The following is a 21,814-nucleotide window of genomic DNA, read 5'->3' on the forward strand; positions in this document are numbered from 1 at the left end:
TTGGATATCTAAATCTCTAGCAAGATCAGGAAAGTTTTCCTCAATTATTCCCTCAAATAAATTTCCTAGACTTTTTGCTTCCTCTTCTCCCTCAGTAATATCAATTATTCTTAGGTTTGGCGGTTTTACATAATCCCAAATTTCTTGGAGACTCTGCTCATTTCTTTTGAATCTTACTTCTTTGTTTTTGACTGATTGGGCTAATTCAAAAACCTTATTATTCGAGCTCTGAAATTCTTTCTTCTACTTGTTCCAGTACATTGTTGAAACCTTCCACTGTATTTTGTAATGCCTTAAGAGACCCTTTCATTTCCAGAAGTTCTGATAGCTTCTGATAGGTTTTTTGCTGCTGTTGTTATTTCAATTTCATTTAGTTCTGCTCTGATAGTTGTCATTTCCTTTTCTTCTGCTATCTTTGGGTTCAGTTTGTTCTTGTTTCTTTAGTTCCTTCAGGTGTGACACTAGGCTATCAATTTGTGTTCTTTCAGACTTTTTGATGTAGGCATTTAGTGCTATACACTTTCCCCATAGCACTGCTTTAGTTGTATCTCAGAGGTTTTCATAACTTGTGTCACTATTAATTATGAATTTTTAAATTTTCATCTTGATTTCATTGTTAACTGTTATCATTGCTGACATCCACCTCTTTAGAAAATTCTACATTTACATCCTGAATTTTTTTTTAAACTTCTCTATGTTGGTTTTCACCTTTCTCTAGTATCTCTTGGAGTAGCTTAATAATTAATATTTTGAATTCATTATCTGGTATTTCAAAGAGTTCATCTTAGTTTGGATCCATTGTTGGAGGGCTAGTGTGATCTTCTGGGGGTGTTACAGAACCCTGTTTTATTATATTACCAGAATTACCTTTCTGGTTCCTTTTCATTTGGATAGACTATTTCTTCTAATTATTCTTGAATTTTATTTTTGATTTGACTATGCTTTTCAAATTTCTTTTTTCCCCCCATAAGGATGTGATTTTAATGTTTATAGCTTATTGTAGCTGAATTCAGTTATTGGGGGGATAAACTCTGAGTTCCTTGGTTATAAAGAGTCTTTGTATGATAGCTTTCGCTGCTGCTGGTTGTAATAGCAATATATTGGTCATGTGAGCAAGCTGACTGTCTCTCATACGGTTGAAATGGTAGAAGTCTCTTGATGCTTAATCTCATTCCCCTGTGATGTGTGTTTTTTTATTTATTGTTTTCCCCAGCATTTTATTTACTGGATTGAATATTTTAGGCTTCAGAACAAAACAGGAGATGTCCACAGGTAAAAATCAGCTATGGCTAAAGCAGGTGGATAAATGCAGTACCCAATGGTGGGCAAAGGTCCCAGCCTTGACAGAGGTGACTGAGGAAACTCTCAGTGAAACACACCGAGGTCTTATCAGAGGGAAGGACTGGAGCCACCTTAGCTCCCTTATCAGGCCGGCAGAAAATTCATCTGCAGGAATGCTGATGTTCCAAGTGGAGAGGAATTGTGACTCTGCCTCTCATGCAGTCCTGCCCTTGGAGAGTGCTCCTCCTGTGGGGATGCAGTCACCCTGAAGTGTTTCAGAGAGGTTGTCTATAGGTACACCCATGTCAAGCTCCCATGGGAGAAGCTCCATCTGTGTCTGCAATGGTGAAAGAGGGGGAAAGGAAGTCCTCTTCTCTAAGACTATTCACAAGCACCAGGGCTGCCTGACTGTTGGGGCAGAGCTGCAGACTTTCCTTGCTGAGCCCAGCACGGCAACTGTATCTCTTCTGAAAGAAATTTCCCACCAGTGGAAAGATCTGGGACTCAAGGCCTGCGGCCTGGGTTCTTTTGTGCCATGGGTGGTCCCCTGATGTGGTACACTCTCCCTTCCCCTAGGAGCAGGTGTCCCTAAGGGCCAGACTACTGTGAATGCTGTTGTTCCTCTGGGTCTAGATGCGCAGTGTGGCTGCCATACTCCAGGCTGGTGCTGGGAATGCCTGCAAGGAATCCAGAGATATAGCCTGTCCTCAAGTCTCCGAGGAGTGGATACCAGCACGAGGTCTGATGGGGGTGGCAGGAAAGTGACACAGACTGAGATTCCTTGATTATGGATAGTCTTAATGTGTTGGCTTTCTCAAATGATGGTTGTAGTAGTAATGAAAAGGTTATGTGGACAGACTTAGGACCTCCTGGTTAGCCAGGGTAGTACAGGCAATGGTGATAGCTGAGGTCACGTACAAGTTTTCTCCTTCCTGGGTGCAGTGTTATTCTACTGGAGATGATGTAATGGACTGTGTTAGTTGGCCTCCAGTCAGGAAATGACGTGTGCAAAAGAGCAGCAGCTGCAGTAGTAGCAGTGGTATTTGTGTTGGCCTTATGTTACCCAGGGGCGGTGCTCTGGTTTCTCAGGGATGGGCAGGGCCATAAAGCTCCCAAAAGTTTCTGTCCTTTCTGTTAAACTACCAGGGTGGCTGGATGGGTAAAGCCAGGTGGGGGCTGGGTCAGGCAGGTCCCTGCTCTGACTCTCCACAAGACGGGCAAGCAGCAGCCCCTGGGCAGGAGTTCCAGGGAGGTTTCTCTGGGAGTTCAAGGGAGGTTTCTCTGGGCACTGGGGTAATGTTCCAGAGAGGTGTATTAACTGCCTCTGCTGCATAGAGAATTTTATGTAGGAAGTGGGAAGTAACAGGTGAGATAGTAAACCCCAGCCAGCTCCCTGCATACTTGGCAAGGCAGATCTCATACCCACATCAGTGGCAGCATCCAGCTAAGTTCCAGACCTTGTACTCAAAACTGCCCCAAGCCATATGCCTTCCTTGCGGGGAAACAGGAACCACAGGTTTCAGGTCACACCCCTCCCAGTTGGCTCACACAGCTGGGGCACCCAGCTCACGAGCTTGTGGCTATAGGACACTTGCCCTTCACCCTCTGGTTCTGGTCAAGGACATTCTTCCTCATTCAAGGTTATCACGAAATTCAGTTGGGAGCTTCTTTCAACCTGTGACTGCTTCCTAAGTTAGCTGGCGGACTTCCATGAAATACACTGTGAGGAAGAATAAAGAATGGCTCCCCTTGGTCTACTCTGCAGACTGGGAAAGCACGCGAGGCCCCTCCCACTGCCGTTCCTACTTTTATATACGTCACCACTCCCTAAATCAATTCCAGTGTTGAGTAGGGTAAAGGTCTACCCCTGTGGGTTGGACTGTCAGGTTTCCCTGTGTGGGTGTATACCCTGGAGGCAGTCTCGTTCTCTCTCACGCTCTGGAGACTTACAGTTTTTCACCTGGCTCACAGTATAGGCTGTAGCCTGCAGCTTCTTTCAAACCTCATGGTGTATTTTCAACCTTTCCTATCAATGAACAATTTTAATAGGCTTGAAATAAAACATTTTTTTTTTTTTTTTGAGATGGAGTCTTGCTCTGTCGCCCAGGCTGGAGTATAGTGGCGCAATCTCGGCTCACTGCTGGCTCTGCCTCCCCGGTTCACACCATTCTCCTGCCTCAGCCTCCTGAGTAGCTTGGACTACAGGCACCCGCCACCATGCCCGGCTAACTTTTTGTATTTTTTTTTAGTAGAGATGGGGTTTCACCATATTAGCCAAGATGGTCTTCATCTCCTGACCTCATGATCTGCTCGTCTCGGCCTCCCAAAGTGCTGGGATTACAGGCATGAGCCACCATGCCGGCCGAAACAAAACTTTCTAAAATCTTCACCAACTACAACATATTATAGACATCTCAAAAAAATATTAATTACTTCAGTAATTAATGGGTCCCTATTATATGGAAAGATTATATAAATCATACTTTCATCTATACATAAGCCAAAAATGTTTGCCTATAAGTATTGTTTTATCAGATTAGGAAATATCATAGCTACAATAAGAACATCAGTAGATGAAACAAGTTTAAATTACTTCTCCCTTCCACAATAAATATATCATAATGCTTCTATGACATGTTTGGTTTTAAGAATATTCTCTCATGACACATGGTGTTAATATATTGCAGCTTAGCAATAAAAACGTAAAACTCAGAAAATAGACCAGAAGCAATTAAAATTAGTAAAGGAAATATTTTCTATCATATCTAATTGCTTGATTATACTTTTAAAAAATGATTAAAGCTTTAAAATAGAATATTAAGTTACTAGCAATGCTCAACCCACAATTCCAACATAAAATACATTTTCTACATAAACATGGCCTATTTTATACACACACACACACACACACACACATTTTATATTTTGGTTTTATTATGAGGTAATAGCTCAATCAGAAGTCATTTTCTCATGTACACTGAATTATGATATACATTTAAACCTATTTTTATATAAGGTATTCTTAGAAAGTACAATACAAATGTATTTTTTTTAAAAAAAAAAAAAAAAGGACACTGGGAGACCTATCAATAGCAGCAATCCCTTTTATGAAGCCATTAAATGCTGCTACAGAGTTTAAGAAAAGAGTACAGCACTGGTGGTTTAAGAGCTCAGGCTCTGGAATCAGATTTTTATAGATACACCAGATATGCATCCTTAGGACCCACTGGAATATAAATTCTACAAAGGGTAGGAGGTTTCTGTTTTGTTCAGTGTATTGTATTTTCAGTGTCTAGAATAGCACATAGCGTATTGTTTCTGTTTTCACAAGTATTCTGTTTTCACAAGTGGGATATCACATAGTAGATATTCAATAAACAATGGCTGAATAAGTAAATGAATTTTTCCAAGTTTTATGATAAAAGAATGATGAAAGTTTTTTTATTGTCACTTCATGGAAAGTGCAGATGAGCCCAAATAGGAAGACTAGGCAGAGACTGGTTTACCCCATGGATATCATCATCATCATCATCATCATCATCATCAATATACTGTTGTTGTCATCATCAGTTTTATGCTGAGTTTATAGATAAGGACAGATCTTCCATTTCTCAAACACAGAAACCGCATTTTACTCACTCTGTCTGTAGGAAATTCTAACAAGCTACAGGGCTTATGTATATTGAAACCTAATTGTTTGATAAATAAATTAAATGAATTATAAATCATGATTTTCATAAACAGACTAAAGAGTACTCATGAAGGTATGGTCTGGTTACTTTTTACGGGAAATTTTTCCTCCTTCAATCTCTATTTGTAGGATAAGTTGAAAATAGATTAGATAATACTAAAAAGCTATCCAGAATTAATGTTATCATGAGACTCAATATGCAGGATATAAATATACTATTGATCAAAACTAAAAACCTTGCTAGATATACAAAACAAAGAGACTGATTCAGTAAAGCATCAATATTTTAAAAAGATACAAAGTTTATCATAGTAACCTATACATTTGAACCATAAATATACTAACAATTCTGTTTTCACAAGTGGGATTAGTAGAGAATCATTCTAACATTTGAGAGACTAAATGCATTAATATATAGAATTGGGAAAATTTCAGAAGGATGAGTTGTCATTATGGTGTGTAAGAGATACAGTCATCCTCACCCTACTGTGAATCCCATATTCCATTTCCCCTCAAAAGCACAGCATCCATCAACGGGAGGTGGAGAGGAGAATGATGAATCCTTACTGCCTCAACTGAGGACTTTAATGTAAAAGCTGGGCTGTCAAAGAAACCCCCTACTAATCATCCTTCTCTTACTCTTGTTGCTAGTCTCTTTTTCATTATCTTTAGATTTACTGTTAGTCAAATTAAGGACCTCTTTAGAACAAGTCAGGCAATAAAATATCCATAAAAATTATTAAATCAATTCTCAGCATAGCAAAATAAAGTTTCTAAGTCAGAAAAAGTAAAAAAGAGAACAGATCCTGGATTATGACAAACTGACCCAGGTAAATACTGTCCCTTGGCAGCCATGAATGTGTAGTAAGTACATTACCTTACTCATGTTTAAATAACATCATCACTTTGTAGTAAAGCCTATCTAAATTTTCATCTAGTCCCAAGACTCTTCTTAAAGAAAAATCATGAATCTATGTGATATAACTTAATCATTCAATCTATGCTATGTAGTTTTATTTTTTAAACTATTACATAATAACTTGCATTAAAAAGTACAATAAACATGTCTGCACTAAAGTAATTCTGCTTATTCTCTGACAATAAAAGTATACTTTTCATTTTCATTTCCCTAATGCCTAACGATGTTGAGCATATTTACAGATGCATATTTGTCATCATCTTGGGTGAAGTATCTGTTCAACTCTTTTTCCTATTTTTTAAGTGGGTTGTTGGAGTTCCTATTGAGTCTTTTGAAATGTCTGGATGCAAGTCCTCTATCAAATACATACTTTGCAAATATTTTCTCCTTGTCCACAGTTTGTCTTTTTATTCTCATAACAGTTTCATTTGAAGAATGTCTTAAATTTTGATGAAATCTTACTTATCAACTTTCTTCTCTTGTGAATTGTGCTTTGGGTAACATCTAAGAATCACTGTCTAATTCAAAGTCACAAAAATCTTCTATGTCTCTGGGAGAGACCTCCCAACAGGAATTGATAGACACCTCATACAGGGAGCTCCAGCTGGCATCAGGCCAGTGCCCCTCTGGAATGAAGCTTCCAGAGGAAGGAGCAGGCAGCAATCTTTTCTGTTCTGCAGCCTCCATTGGTGATACCCAAGCAAACAGGGTCTGCAGTGGACCCCCAGCAAACTGCAGCAGACCTGCAGAAGAGGGGCCTGCTGGAAGAAAAACTAACAAACAGAAAGCAACAACAACAACAACAACAAAAAGACCCCCACACAAAACCCACATCCAAAGGTCATCAGCCTCAAAGATCAAAGGTAGATCAATCCACAAAGATGAGGAAAATCCAGTGAAAAAAACGCTGAAAATTCCAATAACCAGAATGCCTCTTCTGCTCCAAATGATCGCAACAGCTCTCCAGCAAGGGCACAGAACTGGACAGAGGATGAGATGAACTAATTGACAATAGTAGACTTCAGAAGTGGGTAATTACAAACTCTGCTGAGCTAAAAGAGCACATTCTAACCCAATGCAAAGAAGCTAAGAACCTTGATAAAAGGTTACAGGAGCTGCTGACTAGAATAACCAGTTTAGAGGGAAACATTAATGACCTGATGCAGCTGAAAAACTTCGTGAAGCATACACAAGTATCAACAGCCGAATAGATCAAGTGGAAGAAAGGATATCAGAGTTTGAAGATCACCTTGCTGAAATAAGGCACAGAGACAAGATTAGAGAAAAAGGAATGAAAAAAAAATGAACAAAACCTTGGAGAAACATGGGACTACGTAAAAATACAGACCTATGATTGATTGGAGTACCTGAAAAAGACGCGGTGAATGGAATCAAGTTGGAAAACACGCTTCAGGATATTATCCAAGAGAACTTCCCCAACCTAGCAAGACAGGCCAACATTCAAATTCAGGAAACACAGAGAACACCACTAAGATATTCCACAAGAAGATCAACCCCAAGACATATAATCATAGATTCTTCAAGGTTGAATTGAAGGAAAAAATGTTAAGGGCAGCCAGATAAAAAGGTCAGGTCACCTAGAAAACGGAAGCCCATCAGACTAACAGCAGATACCTCTCAGCAGAAACCCTACAAGCCAGAAGAGAGTGGGGGGCCAATATTCAACATTCCTTTTTTTTTTTTTTTTTTTTTTTGAGACGGGGTCTCACTCTGTCAACCAGGCTGGCGTACAGTGGCACAATCTTGGCTCACCACAACCTCTGCCTCCCAGGTTCAAGCAATTCTCCTGCCTCAGCCTCCTGAGTAGCTGGGATTACAGGCACACACACCCCACGCCCAACTAATTTTTCTACTTTTAGTAGAGAAGGGGTTTCACTATGTCGGTCAGGCTGGTCTTGAACTCCTGACCTCAAGATCCGCCCGCCTTGGCCTCCCAAAGTGCTGGGATTACAGGCATGAGCCACCATGCCCAGCCTCAGTATTCTTAAAGAAAAGAATTTTCAACCCAGAATTTCATATCCAGCCAAACTAAGCTTCATAAACGAAGCAGAAAAAAGAAAGGAAATCCCTTCTAGACAAGCAAATGCTAAGGGATGTCATCACTACCAGGCCTGCCTTGCAAGAGCTCCCAAAATAAGCGCTAAATATGGAAAGGAAAAACCAGTACCAGCCATTGCAAAAACAAGCCAAAATGAAAACACCAATGACACTATGAAGAAACTGCATCAACCAGTGTGCAAAATAACGAGTTAGCATCATGATGACAGGATCAAATTCACACGTAACAATTTTAACCTTAAACGTAAATAGGCTAAATGCCCCAATTAAAAAGGTACAGACTGGCAAATTGAATAAAGAGTCAAGACCCATCGATGAGCCATATTTAGGAGAACCATCTCATGTGCAAAGATACACATAGGCTGAAAATAAAGGGATAGATGAAAATTTACCAAGCAAATGGGAAACAAAAAAAGGCAGGGGTTACAATCCTAGTCTCTGATAAAAGAGACTTTAAACCAACAAAGATCAAAAAAGACAAAGAAGGGCATTATATGATGGTAAACGGATCAATACAACAAGAAAAGCTAACTATCCTAAATATATATGCACCCAATAGAGGAGCACCAAGATTCATAAAACAAGTTCTTAGGGACCTACAAAGAGACTCAGACTCCCACACAGTAATAGTGGGAGACTTTAACAACCCACTGTCAACATTAGACAGATCAACGGGACAGAAAATTAACGAGGATACTCAGGACTTGAACTCACTCTGGGTCAAGTGGACCTAACAGACATCTACAGAACTCTCCAATCCAAATCAACAGAATATACCTTCTTCTCAGTGCCACACAGCAGTTATTCTAAAATCAACCACATAAGTAAACATTCCTCAGCAAATGCAAACGAATGGAAATCATAACAAACAGTCCACAGTGCAATCAAAGTAGAACTCGGGATTAAGAAACTCACTCAAAACCAAATGATTACATGGAAATTGAACAACCTGCTCCTAAATGACTCCTGGGTAAATAACAAAATTAAAGGAAGAAATCAAGAAGTTCTTTGAAACCAACTAGAACAAAGAGACAACATACCAGAATCACTGGGACATAGCTAAAGCAGTGTTTAGAGGGAAATTTATAGCACTAAACGCCCACAGGAGAAAGCGGGAAAGATCTAAAATCGACACCTTAACATCACAATTAAAAGAACTAGAGAAGCAAGAGCAAACAAACCCAAAAGCTAGCAGAAGACAAGAAATGACTAAGATCAGAGCAGAATTGAAGGAGACAGAGACATGAAAAGTCCTTCAAAAAATTCATGAATCCAACAGCTGGTTTTTTGAAAAAATTAACAAAATAGATAGAGCATTAGCTAGACTAATAAAGAAAAGAGAGAAGAATCAAGTAGACACAATAAAAAAAATGATAAAGGGGATATCACCACTGACCCCAAAGAAATACAAACTACCATCAAGAGAATACTATAAACACCTCTATACAAATAAACTAGAAAATCTAGAAGAAATGGAAAAATACTTGGACACATACACACTCCCGAGACTAAGCCAGGAAGAAGTCAAATCTCTGAATAGACCAATAAAAAATCCTGAAATTGAGGCACTAATTAATAGCCTATCAACCAAAAAAGCCCAGGACCAGACAGATTCATGCCAAATTCTACCAGAGGTACAAACAGGAGCTGGTACCACTCCTTCTGAAGCTATTCCAAACAACTAAAAAGGAGGGACTCCTCTCTAACTCATTTTACAAGGCTAGCATCATCCTGATAACCAAAACCTGGCAGAGACACAACAAAAAAAGAAAACTTCAGGCCAATATCCCTGATGGACATCGATGTGAAAATCCTCAATAAAATACTGACAAACCGAATCCAGCAGCACATTAAAAAGCTTATCCGCCACGATCAACTCAGCTTCATCCCTGGGATGTAAGGCTGGTTCAACATATGCAAATCAATAAACGTAATCCATCACATAAACAGAACCAATGTCAAAAAACACAAGATTACCTCAACAGATGCAGAAAAGGGCTCTGATAAAATTCAACAAAGCTTCACGTTAAAAACTCTCAATAAAGTAGGTACTGATGGAACATATCTCAAAATAATAAGAGCTATTTGTGACAAACCCATAGCCAATATCATACTGAATGGGCAAAAGCTGGAAGCATTCCCTGTGAAAACTGGCACAAGACAAGGATGTCCTCTCTCACCTCTCCTATTCAACATAGTATTGGAAGTTCTGGTCAGGGCAATCAGGCAAGATAAAGAAATAAAAGTATTCGAATAGGAAGAGAGGAAGTCAAATTGTCTGTTTGCAGATGACATGACTGTATATTTAGAAAACCCCATTGTCTCAGCGCAAAAACTCCTTAAGCTGATAAGCAACTTCAGTGAAGTCTCAGGATACAAAATCAACGTGCAAAAATCACAAGCATTCCTATACACCAACAATAGACAAGCAGAGAACCCAATCATGAAAGAACTCCCACTCACCAATACTACAAAGAGAATAAAATATCTAGAAATACAGCTAATAAGGGCATTGAAGGACCTCTTCAAGGAGAACTATAAACCACGGCTCAAGGAAATAAGAGAAGACACAAACTAATGAGAAAACATTCCATGCTCATGAATGGGAAGAATCATTATTGTGAAAATGGCCACATTACCCAAAGTAATTTATAGATTTAATGCTATTCCTATCAAACTACCATTGACATTCTTCGCAGAGTTAGAAAAAACTACTTTAAATTTCATATGGAACCAAAAAAGAGCCCATAGAGCCAAGACAATCCTAACCAAAAGGAACAAAACTGGAGGCATCATGCGATCTGACTTCAAACTATACTACAAGGCTACAGTAACCAAAACAGCATGGATATGTAACCAATGAAACAGAACAGAGACCTCAGAAATAACACTACACATGTACAACCAGCTGAAGTTCAACAAATCAGACAAAAACAAGCAATGGGGAAAGGATTCCCTATTTAATAAATGGTGCTGGGAAAACTGGCTAGCCGTGTGCAGAAAACTGAAACTGGACCCCTTCCCTATATCTTATACAAAAATTAACTCAAGATAGATTAAACACTTAAATGTAAAACCCAAACCTATGAAAACCCTAGAAGAAAACCTAGGCAATACCATTCAGGGCATGGGCATGGGCAAAGATTTCATGATGAAAACGCCAAAAGCAATTGCAACAAAAACAAAAATTGATAAATGGTATCTAAACTAAAGAACTTCTACACAGCAAAAGAAACTATCATCAGACTGAACAGGCAACCTACAGGATGGGAGAAAAATTTTGCAATCTATCCCATCTGACAAAGGTCTAATATCCAGCAGCTACAAGGAAGTTACACAAATTTACAAGGAAACAAACAATCACAAAGTGGGCAAAGGATATGAATACATACTTCTCAAAAAATGGTATTTAAGCAGTCAACAAACATTTTAAAAAGCTCAACATCACTGATCATTAGAAAAATGCAAATCAAAACCATAATGAGATACCATCTCATGCCAATCAGAATGGCAATTATTAAAAAGTCAAGAAACAACAGATGCTGGCAAGGCTGTGGAGAAATAGGAATGCTTTTACACTGTTGGTGGGAATGTAAATTAGTTCAACAGTTGTGGAAGAAAGTGTGGCGATTCCTCAGGTATCTAGAACCAGAAATACCATTTGACCCAGCAATCCCATTACTGGGGATATACCCAAAGGAAAATAAATCATTCCACTGTAAAGATACATGCACATGTATGTTTACTGCAGCACTATTTACAATAGCAAAGACATGAAACCAACCCAAACGTCCATCAATGATAGACTGCATTAATAAAACGTGATACACATACTATACAGACATAAAAAAGAATAAGATCATGTCCTTTTCAGGGACATGGATGAAGTTGGAAGCCATCATCCTCAGCAAACTAGCACAGGAAGAGAAAACCAAACACCGCATGTTCTCACTCATAAATGGGAGTTGAACAATGAGAACACTTGGACACAGGGAGGGGAACAACACACATCAGGGACTGGCAGGGGGCAGGGGGCAGGGGAGAGAGAGCATTAGGACAAATACCTAATGCATGTGAGGCTTAAAACCTAGGCCAGGAGCAGTGGTTCACACCTGTAATCCCAGCACTTTGGGAGGCCAAGGCAAGCAGATCATCTGAGGTCAGGAGTTCAAGACCAGTCTGACCAACATGGAGAAGCCCTGTCTCTACTAAAAATACAAAATTAGCCATGCACATCGGCGCATGCCTGTAATCCCGGCTACTCGGGAGGCTGAGGCAAGAGAGTCACTTGAACCCACGAGGCGGAGGTTGCGGTGAGCGGAGATCATGCCACTGCACTCCAGCCTGTGCAACAAGAGCGAAACTCTGTCTCAATAAAAAAAAAAAAAAAATACCTAGATGACAGGTTGATAGGTGCAGCAAACCACCATGGTGCATGAACTATGTAACAAACCTGTATGCTCTGCACATGTATCCCGGAACTTAAAGTAAAATTAAAAATTTTAAAAAAGAAGAAAAGAAAAAAATAAAAATGAAAATAAAAAAATCTTCTGAGTTGCCTACTTTAAGTTCTGTAGTTTTATACTTTACATTAGGACACGAATTCATTCTGAGTTAATATTTTTATATGAAGTGAAGTATGGAAACAAGTTCAGTGTTTTGCATATTGAGATCCAATTGTTCCTGCACCATCTGTTGAAAAGACTGTTTTTTTTTTCTCCACTAAATGGATCAAAAATCAGTTGTTCATATATATATGTGGGTCTATTTCTGGGATCTCTGTCCCACTGATCTTTATGCCTTGATTACTTTAAAGAGTCTTTGTACTAAGTCTTCAAATCAGGTAGGGTTATTCTTCCAACTCTGTTTTCTCTTGAAAGTTATTCTAGCTATTCTAGATCCTCTGAATTTCCATATGAATTTTAAAATCAGCTTGTCAATTTCTAAACGCCTCCTGGAATTTAAACTGAAATTCTGTTGAATTCATAGATCAAGTTGGGAAGAATATACATCTTAATAAACAATATTAAGTCTTCCAACTGATGAACAACATTGACTGATTGATTGATGTCTTCTTTGTTCTCAACAATATTTTGTAGTTTTCAGTGTACAGGTTTTGCACACCTTTTGTTAGACTTATCCCTAAGTCTGCCATATTTTTATGCTGTTATAAGTGGTATTTTTGAATTTCAATTTCCAATTGCTTGTTGCTAACAGAGTATATACAAACACAATTAATTTTTTGTATATTTATCTAGTATATTGAAATCTTACTCAACTCTTTTATTAGTTATAGCTTTTTTTGAAAACTCAAAACAAGATATCACGACATAGCTATTAGAATGACTAAAATTAAGAAGACTGAGTGTAACATGTGTTGGCAAGGTTGTAGGGGGAAGTAGAACTTTCAAATACTACTGGTAAGAATCTAAACATTGGCCGGGCGTGGTGGTTCACGCCTGTAATCCCAACACTTTGGGACTCAGAGGAGGGTGATTCACCTGAGGTCAGAAGTTCAAGACCAGCCTGGTCAACATGGTGAAACCCTGTCTCTACTAAACATACAAAAATTAGCCGGGTATGGTGATGGGTGCCTGTAATTCCAGCTACTTGGGAGGCTGAGGCAGGAGAATCACTTGAACCCAGGAGGCAGAGGTTGCAATGAGCTGAGATTGTGCCATTGTGCTCCAGCATGGGCAACAACAGTGAAACTTCATCTCAAAAAAAAGAATGTAAACATTACAACTACTTTGAAAAACAACCTTGGCAATTTCTTAAAATAAGCTAAACATACACCTACCATATGATCTAGATATTCCAATCCTAAGTATTTATCCAAGAGAAATGAAAGGATATGTTCATACAAAGACTTGTACATGAATGTTCACAGCAGCTTAATTTATAATACTAAAATATTAGGGACAACCCAACTCTTCATCAGCATGTAAATGGATAAACCAACTGTGATATATCAATGGAATACTAGTCCATAATAAAAAGGCAAAGGTATTAATACACACAACAACACTGAAGAATTTCAAATTTACATAACATAAAACTCTCCCTTTCAAAGTGTACAATGTAGTGGTTTTTAGTATACTGACAAGGTGGCACAAAAGTCACCATTATCTAATTCCAGAACATCTTCATCACCCTAAAAACAAATCTGCATCCACTAGTAGTCACTCCACACCCCAGTCTCATAGAATATACTTAATTTCCAGATGACAATGTGTTTCATCTGGATGTCCCAAATCAAGCCTCAAAACCTTTCAAGTTTGAAAGACTGCTTTTAAGTTAATTTCAAGGGTCTATGGTATAAACACTGTTACTCTTCATCATTTCACTCTTTCTAATGAAAAACAGAACCATATTGATAAAGACACTGACAATTTTAGAGATGTTCCAATCACAGAAGTGTCATTTAGTGTACGTGTGTAATTGTAATAGTGACGGCAAAATTATTACTTTTATTCAAAAAATAATTCCAAATGTAGCAATTTATTTTTCCTTGGCTTCTCCTTATCAGTTATAAATGCCAGGACTGGTCAAGACTGAACTACAGTGGTGAATAAAAAAGACATGATGTCTTTGCAAATATTAAATCACACATCATCTGCAAAGCTTTTAAAAAATTAGATTAATACAATCCACTTTGTGATCATTCCACCATGAACTATATTTTCTCAAAAACTATATTTTCTCAAAAACTTTTTAACAATATTTTCTCAAAAACTTTATAAAAACTGTAGGTAAAGCCAACCGCACATTGGAAGGATAATGGTTTTACCCTCTGCATTATACTCAGAACATTATGATCAACACTTGTGCCTTTTTTGTGTTTTGTTTGTTTGTTTGTTTTTGTTTTTTTGACAGAGTCTGGCTCTGTTACCAGGTTGGAGTGCAGTGGCACGATCTTGGCTCACTGCAACCTCTGCCTCCCGAGTTCAAGTGATTCTCCTACCTCAGCCTCCTGAGTAGCTGGAATTACAGGCACGCACCACCACGCCCAGCTAATATTTGTATTTTTAGTAGAGACGGGGTTTCACCATGTTGGCCAGGATGGTCTTGATCTCTTGACCTCATGATCCGCCCACCTCAGCCTCCCAAAGTGAGGATATTACAGGCGTGAGCCACTGTGCCCAGCTATGCCTGTTTTGTTTTGTTTTTTTCAAAGACATCACCATTTGTATTACAGAATCTGTCAATTCTAAAAGAAATTATAATCATAATCCAATCAAAATTTAGCACTTTTTTAATATTGAAGGAGTGTCAGTGATGACAAACATCCATAATAAGCCTTGGAATAATATGCATCTATGTTTAATGATTCCATAATCCTACCAACTATTGTTGGTGCACAGATATTAAATGTGATAGAGCAAAACAGTGGCTGATACTTGGATTTTTACCCTTCTATGTTTAGATAATACTGTGAAAACAACACACAAGCATTACTCACTGTTTAAAGTTAACTTTTTTTTTTTAAGAGGCAAGATCTTGCTCTGTCACCCAGGCTGGAGAGCAGTGGTGCAATAATAGCTCACTGCAACCTCTAACTTGTGGGCTCCAGTGATCCGCCCATCTCCGTTTCCCAAGTAGCTGAGACTGCAGGCACATGCTACAATGCTCAACTTTTATTTTAATTTTCTTTACTTCTCAATTTTTATTTTTTAGACCAAGAGGAGATCAGTTCTGTTCACCTAGGCTAGTCTCAAACTCCTGGCCTCAAGCAATTCTGCCTGCCTCTACCTCCCAATTAACTGTGCCTCCAGGTACCAGCCACCATACCCAGCTTAAAAGTTTAACTCTTCGGCCGGGCGCAGTGGCTCAAGCCTGTAATCCCAGCACTTTGGGAGGCCGAGACGGGCGGATCACGAGGTCAGGAGATCAAGACCATCCTGGCTAACACGGTGAAACCCCGTTTCTACTAAAAAAATACAAAAATCTAGCTGGGCAAGGTGGCGGGCGCCTGTAGTCCCAGCTACTAGGAAGGCTGAGGCGGGAGAATGGCGTAAACCCGGGAGGCGGAGCTTGCAGTGAGCTGAGATCTGGCCACTGCACTTCAGCCTGGGCGACAGAGCCAGACTCCGTCTCAAAAAAAAAAAAAAGTTTAACTTTTCATATGACATTTTCCAAGCCTACTAAATCACAAGTTAGAGATATTCCCAATGATTTTCCTAAGCAAAACCTGTATTTCAGCAGTATAAAATCGTAATGCTGTTGAAGCATTATTTGTGAAGGATAGATTTCCTTGATTAACAAAAAATATGGAATAAGCATTACAGCATAGCATGACTATATAATCAAAAAAATCAAAGACAGGAAAATTCAGAAAGAACATAAAATGCACATTTCTCTGATACTATTTTGGCATAACTGCTTTCAAAGCACAATACCAAGAGTAAGCAGACTCTTGATACCTGAAATGGATACAGTTAAAGACTTCTGAGCCTATAAAGTACAAATACCACTGCATATATCCACTTCAGAAAAATTAGTGGGTACCCAGTGAAAAGAAGAAAACTACCAAGCCTCATTAAAACACAGAGTTGGGCAGTTCTATGTGCACTCACTAGCTATTCAAATTTTGCCTGAAAAATTATGAATTGCTGCATCATAGACTTTGCAGCTGGTTAATAGTCAAAACCATGAACATTAAACCCTTGACTGTCAAGGTCCTGCAATAAATGTCTGAGAAAAGAATGAACAAAGAAATAAATTTTTAAAATCTTCTAGGCATAGTATCAGCATGGGAGTTGTCATCTTAAAAGCAGCATTTCTCTAGAGTATTTCCTAGAGAAAAGAAAACTTCACATAAAGACCTGTACACTTATTCATAATCACCAAAAACTGGAAACAACACAAATGTCCTTCAATCAGTGAATCAATAAACAAACTGCAGGCTCCCATGCAATGGTACTCAATCAAACACAAAGTAACAAGCTATTAGTACACTCCAAAACTTGAATAAATCTCAAAGGTATTATTTTGAGTACAAGAAGACAGCCTCAAAAGGTCACCTACTTTGTAATTCCATTTATGTGTCATTCTCAAAAAGACAAAACTACAATGATGGAGAAAAGATCAGTGGTTGCCAGGATTAGCGGAAGCGGGTGGGCATGATCTTGAAGGAATAAGGAGGAATCTGGGGGAGTGATGGAATTGTTCTGTATCATGACTGTAATGGTGCTTACATGAATCTATGTATGTGTTAAAATTCACATACCTGTATATGAAAAAGGCCAATTTTACTATACAATTAAAATAAATAGCATTTCAGTGAAATCAACTAATTGTACTCACTCATTCTGAGAAGTGTTAATATTGTATACAGCCAATTATTTAAAAATTTGTTTAATAGTACTTGCTAATGGTGATAACAAAAGTCAATCAAGTGACTTAAAAATATTTAAATCTCTACCTTTTAATAAAAAAAAAAAACACTTACCAAGTTCATTGAGACTCTGAGCAGCTTTTGTTATCTCTCTACTTCCCCCTTGCAGTTGTCCTTGGAGTCTCTTACTGAGATTCAAGATACGAATAATTCTCCGAAGCAAATCACAGGCAACCTGTGCAAACATCACAATGTTAAGTTAGTTGATCCATGAAGTTTTATTACTATTAATAAATAGTAATAACAAGCATAGGTGCAGCAAACCACCATGGCACATGTTTACCTATGTAACAAACCTGCACATGTATCCTAGGACTTAAATTACATTAAAAAAAAAAAAAAGCACAGTGGCTCACACTGTGCTTAATATGTGAATCTACCCATTCTTTCCAGATGCTAAAGATTCACTCATGCATTTTTTGTTTCTCACCAACCACAAACCTAAATAATCACAAGTCTTAAAAAGCATCAAATGTCCTAGGGAACACACAAAAGTGCTATATTTACATTTTACAATAAACTCCAATTCATCCCAAGTGGAGAGAACTTGGAATTGAGGCACCATGAGAGTCAAGGATTCTTTCAGTCCTAAACCAGTTTTCTTCTCTAGGCCATTGGTTATCAGTCTTGACTACTAATTCAAGTGGGTAGACTGAAAATGTTCCAATGCCCAGGCCACAGCCATGACCAATTAAATCAGCATCTCTATGGGTGAGAACCAAGCATGAGTTATGTTTTTATGTTTTTAATATTCCCAGGTGGTACCAATGTGCAGTCAAAATTGACAATCACTAACCTAGGCTGCTCAGCTTCCTACTACTGCCTCCTGATATTTTCAATCCCAGCTTCTCTTTCCTATATCCTGCAGTAGTCTTAAAACTTCTCTCAATTTCATGATTTTTTTTTTTTTTTTTTTTTTTTTTTGAGAACAGGGTCACACTCTGTTGCCCCAACTGGAGTGCAGTGGCATGATCACACCTCACTGCAACCTCTACCTCCTGGGCTAAAGCGATCCTTCTGCCTCAGCCTCCCAAGTAGCTGGGACTACAGGCACGTGCCACCATGCCTGGCCAATTGTATTTTTTGTGGGGATGAGGTTTTGCCATGTTTCCCAGGCTGCTCTCAAACTACGGGACTCAGGTGAACCTCCTGCCTCAGACTCCCAAAGTACTAGGATTACAGGTGTGAGCCACCGTGCGTGGTGGTTTTTAATCTCTAATAAATTATAAAAGAGAGAGTACGTAAACAACAAAACAAAACTATTTCACACACTTCCTATTCCTTTTTCCAGATCTAATACTGGGTCTTTACCTATCAAAAGGCTGAGATAAGAAATAAAGGTTCATGTATTTTAGGACACTTTATTACAGAAGCTGGATTCACAGCAGTTGCATGAGGGAGAGTGCAGTAGAGGGTGACATACTGAATAACCAACATGTAGTGATCTTCAGCCTCAGTAGCGATTACAAAGGAAAGAGAGACATTCCATACTGCTGCATCACAACCATTTTTGAATGGCCCCGAGGTTAACTGAGAAGCAAGGACATCTCCCCTGTTTAAGGAGAAAAATAATACATGGTGGCAATAAGAATTAAAAGCTCTGAGAAGCCAGGGTCCCAGGGCCTCCAAGTATAAACATTCTTTTATGGGTGAAATAAATACATATTGGGGGAACTCACCCCCAGTAGTTAACATGGGTTCTTTTCTATTTCCCTAACTGTCTCGGCTGGTTTGAGAAATAAAGGGAAAGAGCACAAAATAGAGAAATTTTAAAGCTGGGTGTCCGGGGGAGACATCACATGTTGGCAGGTTCCATGATGCTCCCTGAGCCATAAAACCAACAAGTTTTTACTAGCGATTTTCAAAAGGGGAGGGAGTGCACGAATAGGGTGTGGGTCACAGAGATCACATGCTTCACAAGGTAATAGAATATCACAAAGCAAGTGGAGGCAGGGCGAGATCACAGGACCACAGGATGGGGAGAAATTAAAATTGCTAATGAAGTTTCGGGCACACATTGTCATTTATAACATCTTATCAGGAGACAGTTTGAGAGCAGACAATCTGTCTGATCAAAATTTATTAGGCAGGAATTTCCTTGTCCTAATAAGCCTGGGAGCGCTACAGGAGACCAGGTCTTATTTCATCCCTTCGGCTTCGACCATAAAAGACGGCCACCTCCAAGGGGGCAGTTTATAGACCTACCCTCAGAGTGCATTCTCTTTCTCAGGGATATTCCTTGCTGAGAAAAAGAATTCAGTGATATTTCTCCTATTTGCTTTTGAAAGAAGAGAAATTTGGCTCTGTTCTATCCGGCTCACCAGCAGTCAGAGTTTAAAGTCTTATCTCCCTTGTTCCCTGAACATTGCTGTTATCCTGTTCTTTTTTCAAGGTGCCCAGATTTCATACTGTTCAAGCACACATGCTCTACCAACAACTTGTGCAGTTAATGCAATCATCCAGGGGTCCTGAGGCGACATACATCCTCCTCAGCTTACAAAGATTACGGGATTAAGAGATTAAAGTAAAAACAGGCATAGGAAATCACAAGGGTATTGAGTAGGGAAGTGGTAAGTGTCCATGAAATCTTCACAATTTATGTTCAGAGACTGAAGTAAAGACAGGCGTAAGAAATTATAAAAGTATTAATTTGGGGAACTAGCAAATGTCCACAAAATCTTCATAATTTATGTTCTTCTGCCATGGTTTCAGCCAGTCCCTCCGTTCAAGGTCCCTGACTTCCCACAACAAATACATACACCAGAACCACACACAGCCACACCCATGTATTCACAAGCAATACACCATATGTATGCATATACCATACTCAAACATAAAGCAAACATATATTTACAAACACATGTAAGTCAAAGTCAACCAAGTATTAAACATGTTTACCTGACTGCTTTTCAGACAAACTAGTCTGAAATATTTAAATTTTAAAAAAAAAAGGAGAATTTTTCCCATGGAGATTGACAATTGGGGCATCTCTATCTTTTAATTAAATATTATTCATTTTCTGAACAGATAATACAAGCACATGATTCGAAATTCAAGAAATAAAAGGAAATAACACTGAAAAGTCACCCTCGTATCTCTGTCCCAACTGTGTACTTAACAAAAACAATTACTGTTATTGTTGCAGGTAGTTAGACAATCAAGAGTGGGGCAGGACAGGGTTATTGCCCCATCCACTAGGAATGTCGGTTGATGGTTTGGAAGTTATCACATTGCCTCTCTAAAACTGATAAATTGGCAGCCAGTGTCAGGGAGAAGACATTTCCTGATGGTCCACACCTGGTGCATTGAAGTGTTAACTGAATGCAAAGGCCAGGGAGAAGCAACTTCCAGGGCATATGCTTTAAGACACAAAATGGTGAGTCTGACCTTCCGGGGGTACTCCACCTGAAAAAGGAACAAAGCCTCAGGTGGGCATGCATACAAATTTCTAAACACACTGCGTGTGCTCACCTCTTAAGGGTACAGAGTGCACTGGACATGCAGGCAGCCCATCCTAAGGGAAGAATCATGGGAAAGGAGCCAGGCTCTTAAGTTCTCGCATCAAGGTTAAACACTGCACTTGACCTCAGTGCCCTCTTGGGACTCTTTCAAGTATACTTTCCTTTCTTTCTTTCCTGTTCTAAAGCCTTTTTAAATAAACTTCCACTCCTGCTCTGAAATGTGCCTTGGTCTCTTTTTCTGCCTGATGTCCCTCAGTCGAATTCTTTCTTCTGAGGTGGCAAAAATTGAGGTTGCTGCAGACCCATATGGATTCGACACCAGTAAGTTGGATATCTTGCACTGGAAATATTATCAGTGTCTTCCCTGTTAGAACTGACATTTTTAGATAAACAATTTGGAATGCTGAATCCCTAGCAACCATTCCTCTAAGATTTTAAATACATCATAAGAAGAAATTAAGCTCTTACTCTATGATTGTCATCCAGAATTCCCTAATCCCACCCAACAAAGTGGTATGCTCTCAAAACATGCAATCTTTATTTCTACTGTTTTTATTTTTAGCAACCATACTTAATCTATCACCAAGTCTTACCAACTATCCTACTGCATAAAACAAGAGTTGTTATTTTACCTCTATTCCTACAAGCACCACCCTAATCCAAATCTTTATCACCATTACCTTAACATAGTGGTTTCTTGGCTAGCTTTCAAGTCTCTCACTGAAATCCACCCAGCCAGATTTATCTTCTTAAAAACGCAGTTTTTGGGCTGGGTACAGTGGCTCACACCTACAATCCCATCACTTTGGGAGGCCAAGGAGGGCAGATTACCTGAGGTCGGGAGTTCGAGACCAGCCTGACCAACATGAAGAAACCCCGCCTCTACTAAAAATACAAAATTAGCCGAGTGTGGTGGCATATGCCTATAATCCCAACTACTTGGGAGGCTGAGGCAGAAGAAATGCTAAACCCGGGAGGCAGAGGTT

General features: G+C 39.0%; 1 protein-coding gene across 4 annotated transcripts in view; it reads right to left on the reverse strand.

Moving 5' to 3' along the window:
- The window catches only part of COG5 (component of oligomeric golgi complex 5), a 371,971-nt gene that overhangs the window by 316,476 nt on the left and 33,681 nt on the right, over nt 1-21,814 (reverse strand). For 3 of the 4 annotated variants that reach the window (XM_031936064.1, XM_023183075.2, XM_023183077.1), the window contains 2 exons: nt 20,665-20,772; nt 17,422-17,542 (listed from right to left, as the gene is read on the reverse strand). In XM_031936064.1, coding sequence (XP_031791924.1) covers nt 17,422-17,542; nt 20,665-20,772 — 229 coding nt within the window. The remainder of the gene's footprint in view (nt 1-17,421; nt 17,543-20,664; nt 20,773-21,814) is intronic. The other variant, XM_023183076.2, reaches the window with a different exon arrangement.

The sequence above is a fragment of the Piliocolobus tephrosceles genome, chromosome 8, assembly GCF_002776525.5.
Source record: "Piliocolobus tephrosceles isolate RC106 chromosome 8, ASM277652v3, whole genome shotgun sequence".
Lineage (NCBI taxonomy): Eukaryota > Metazoa > Chordata > Mammalia > Primates > Cercopithecidae > Piliocolobus > Piliocolobus tephrosceles.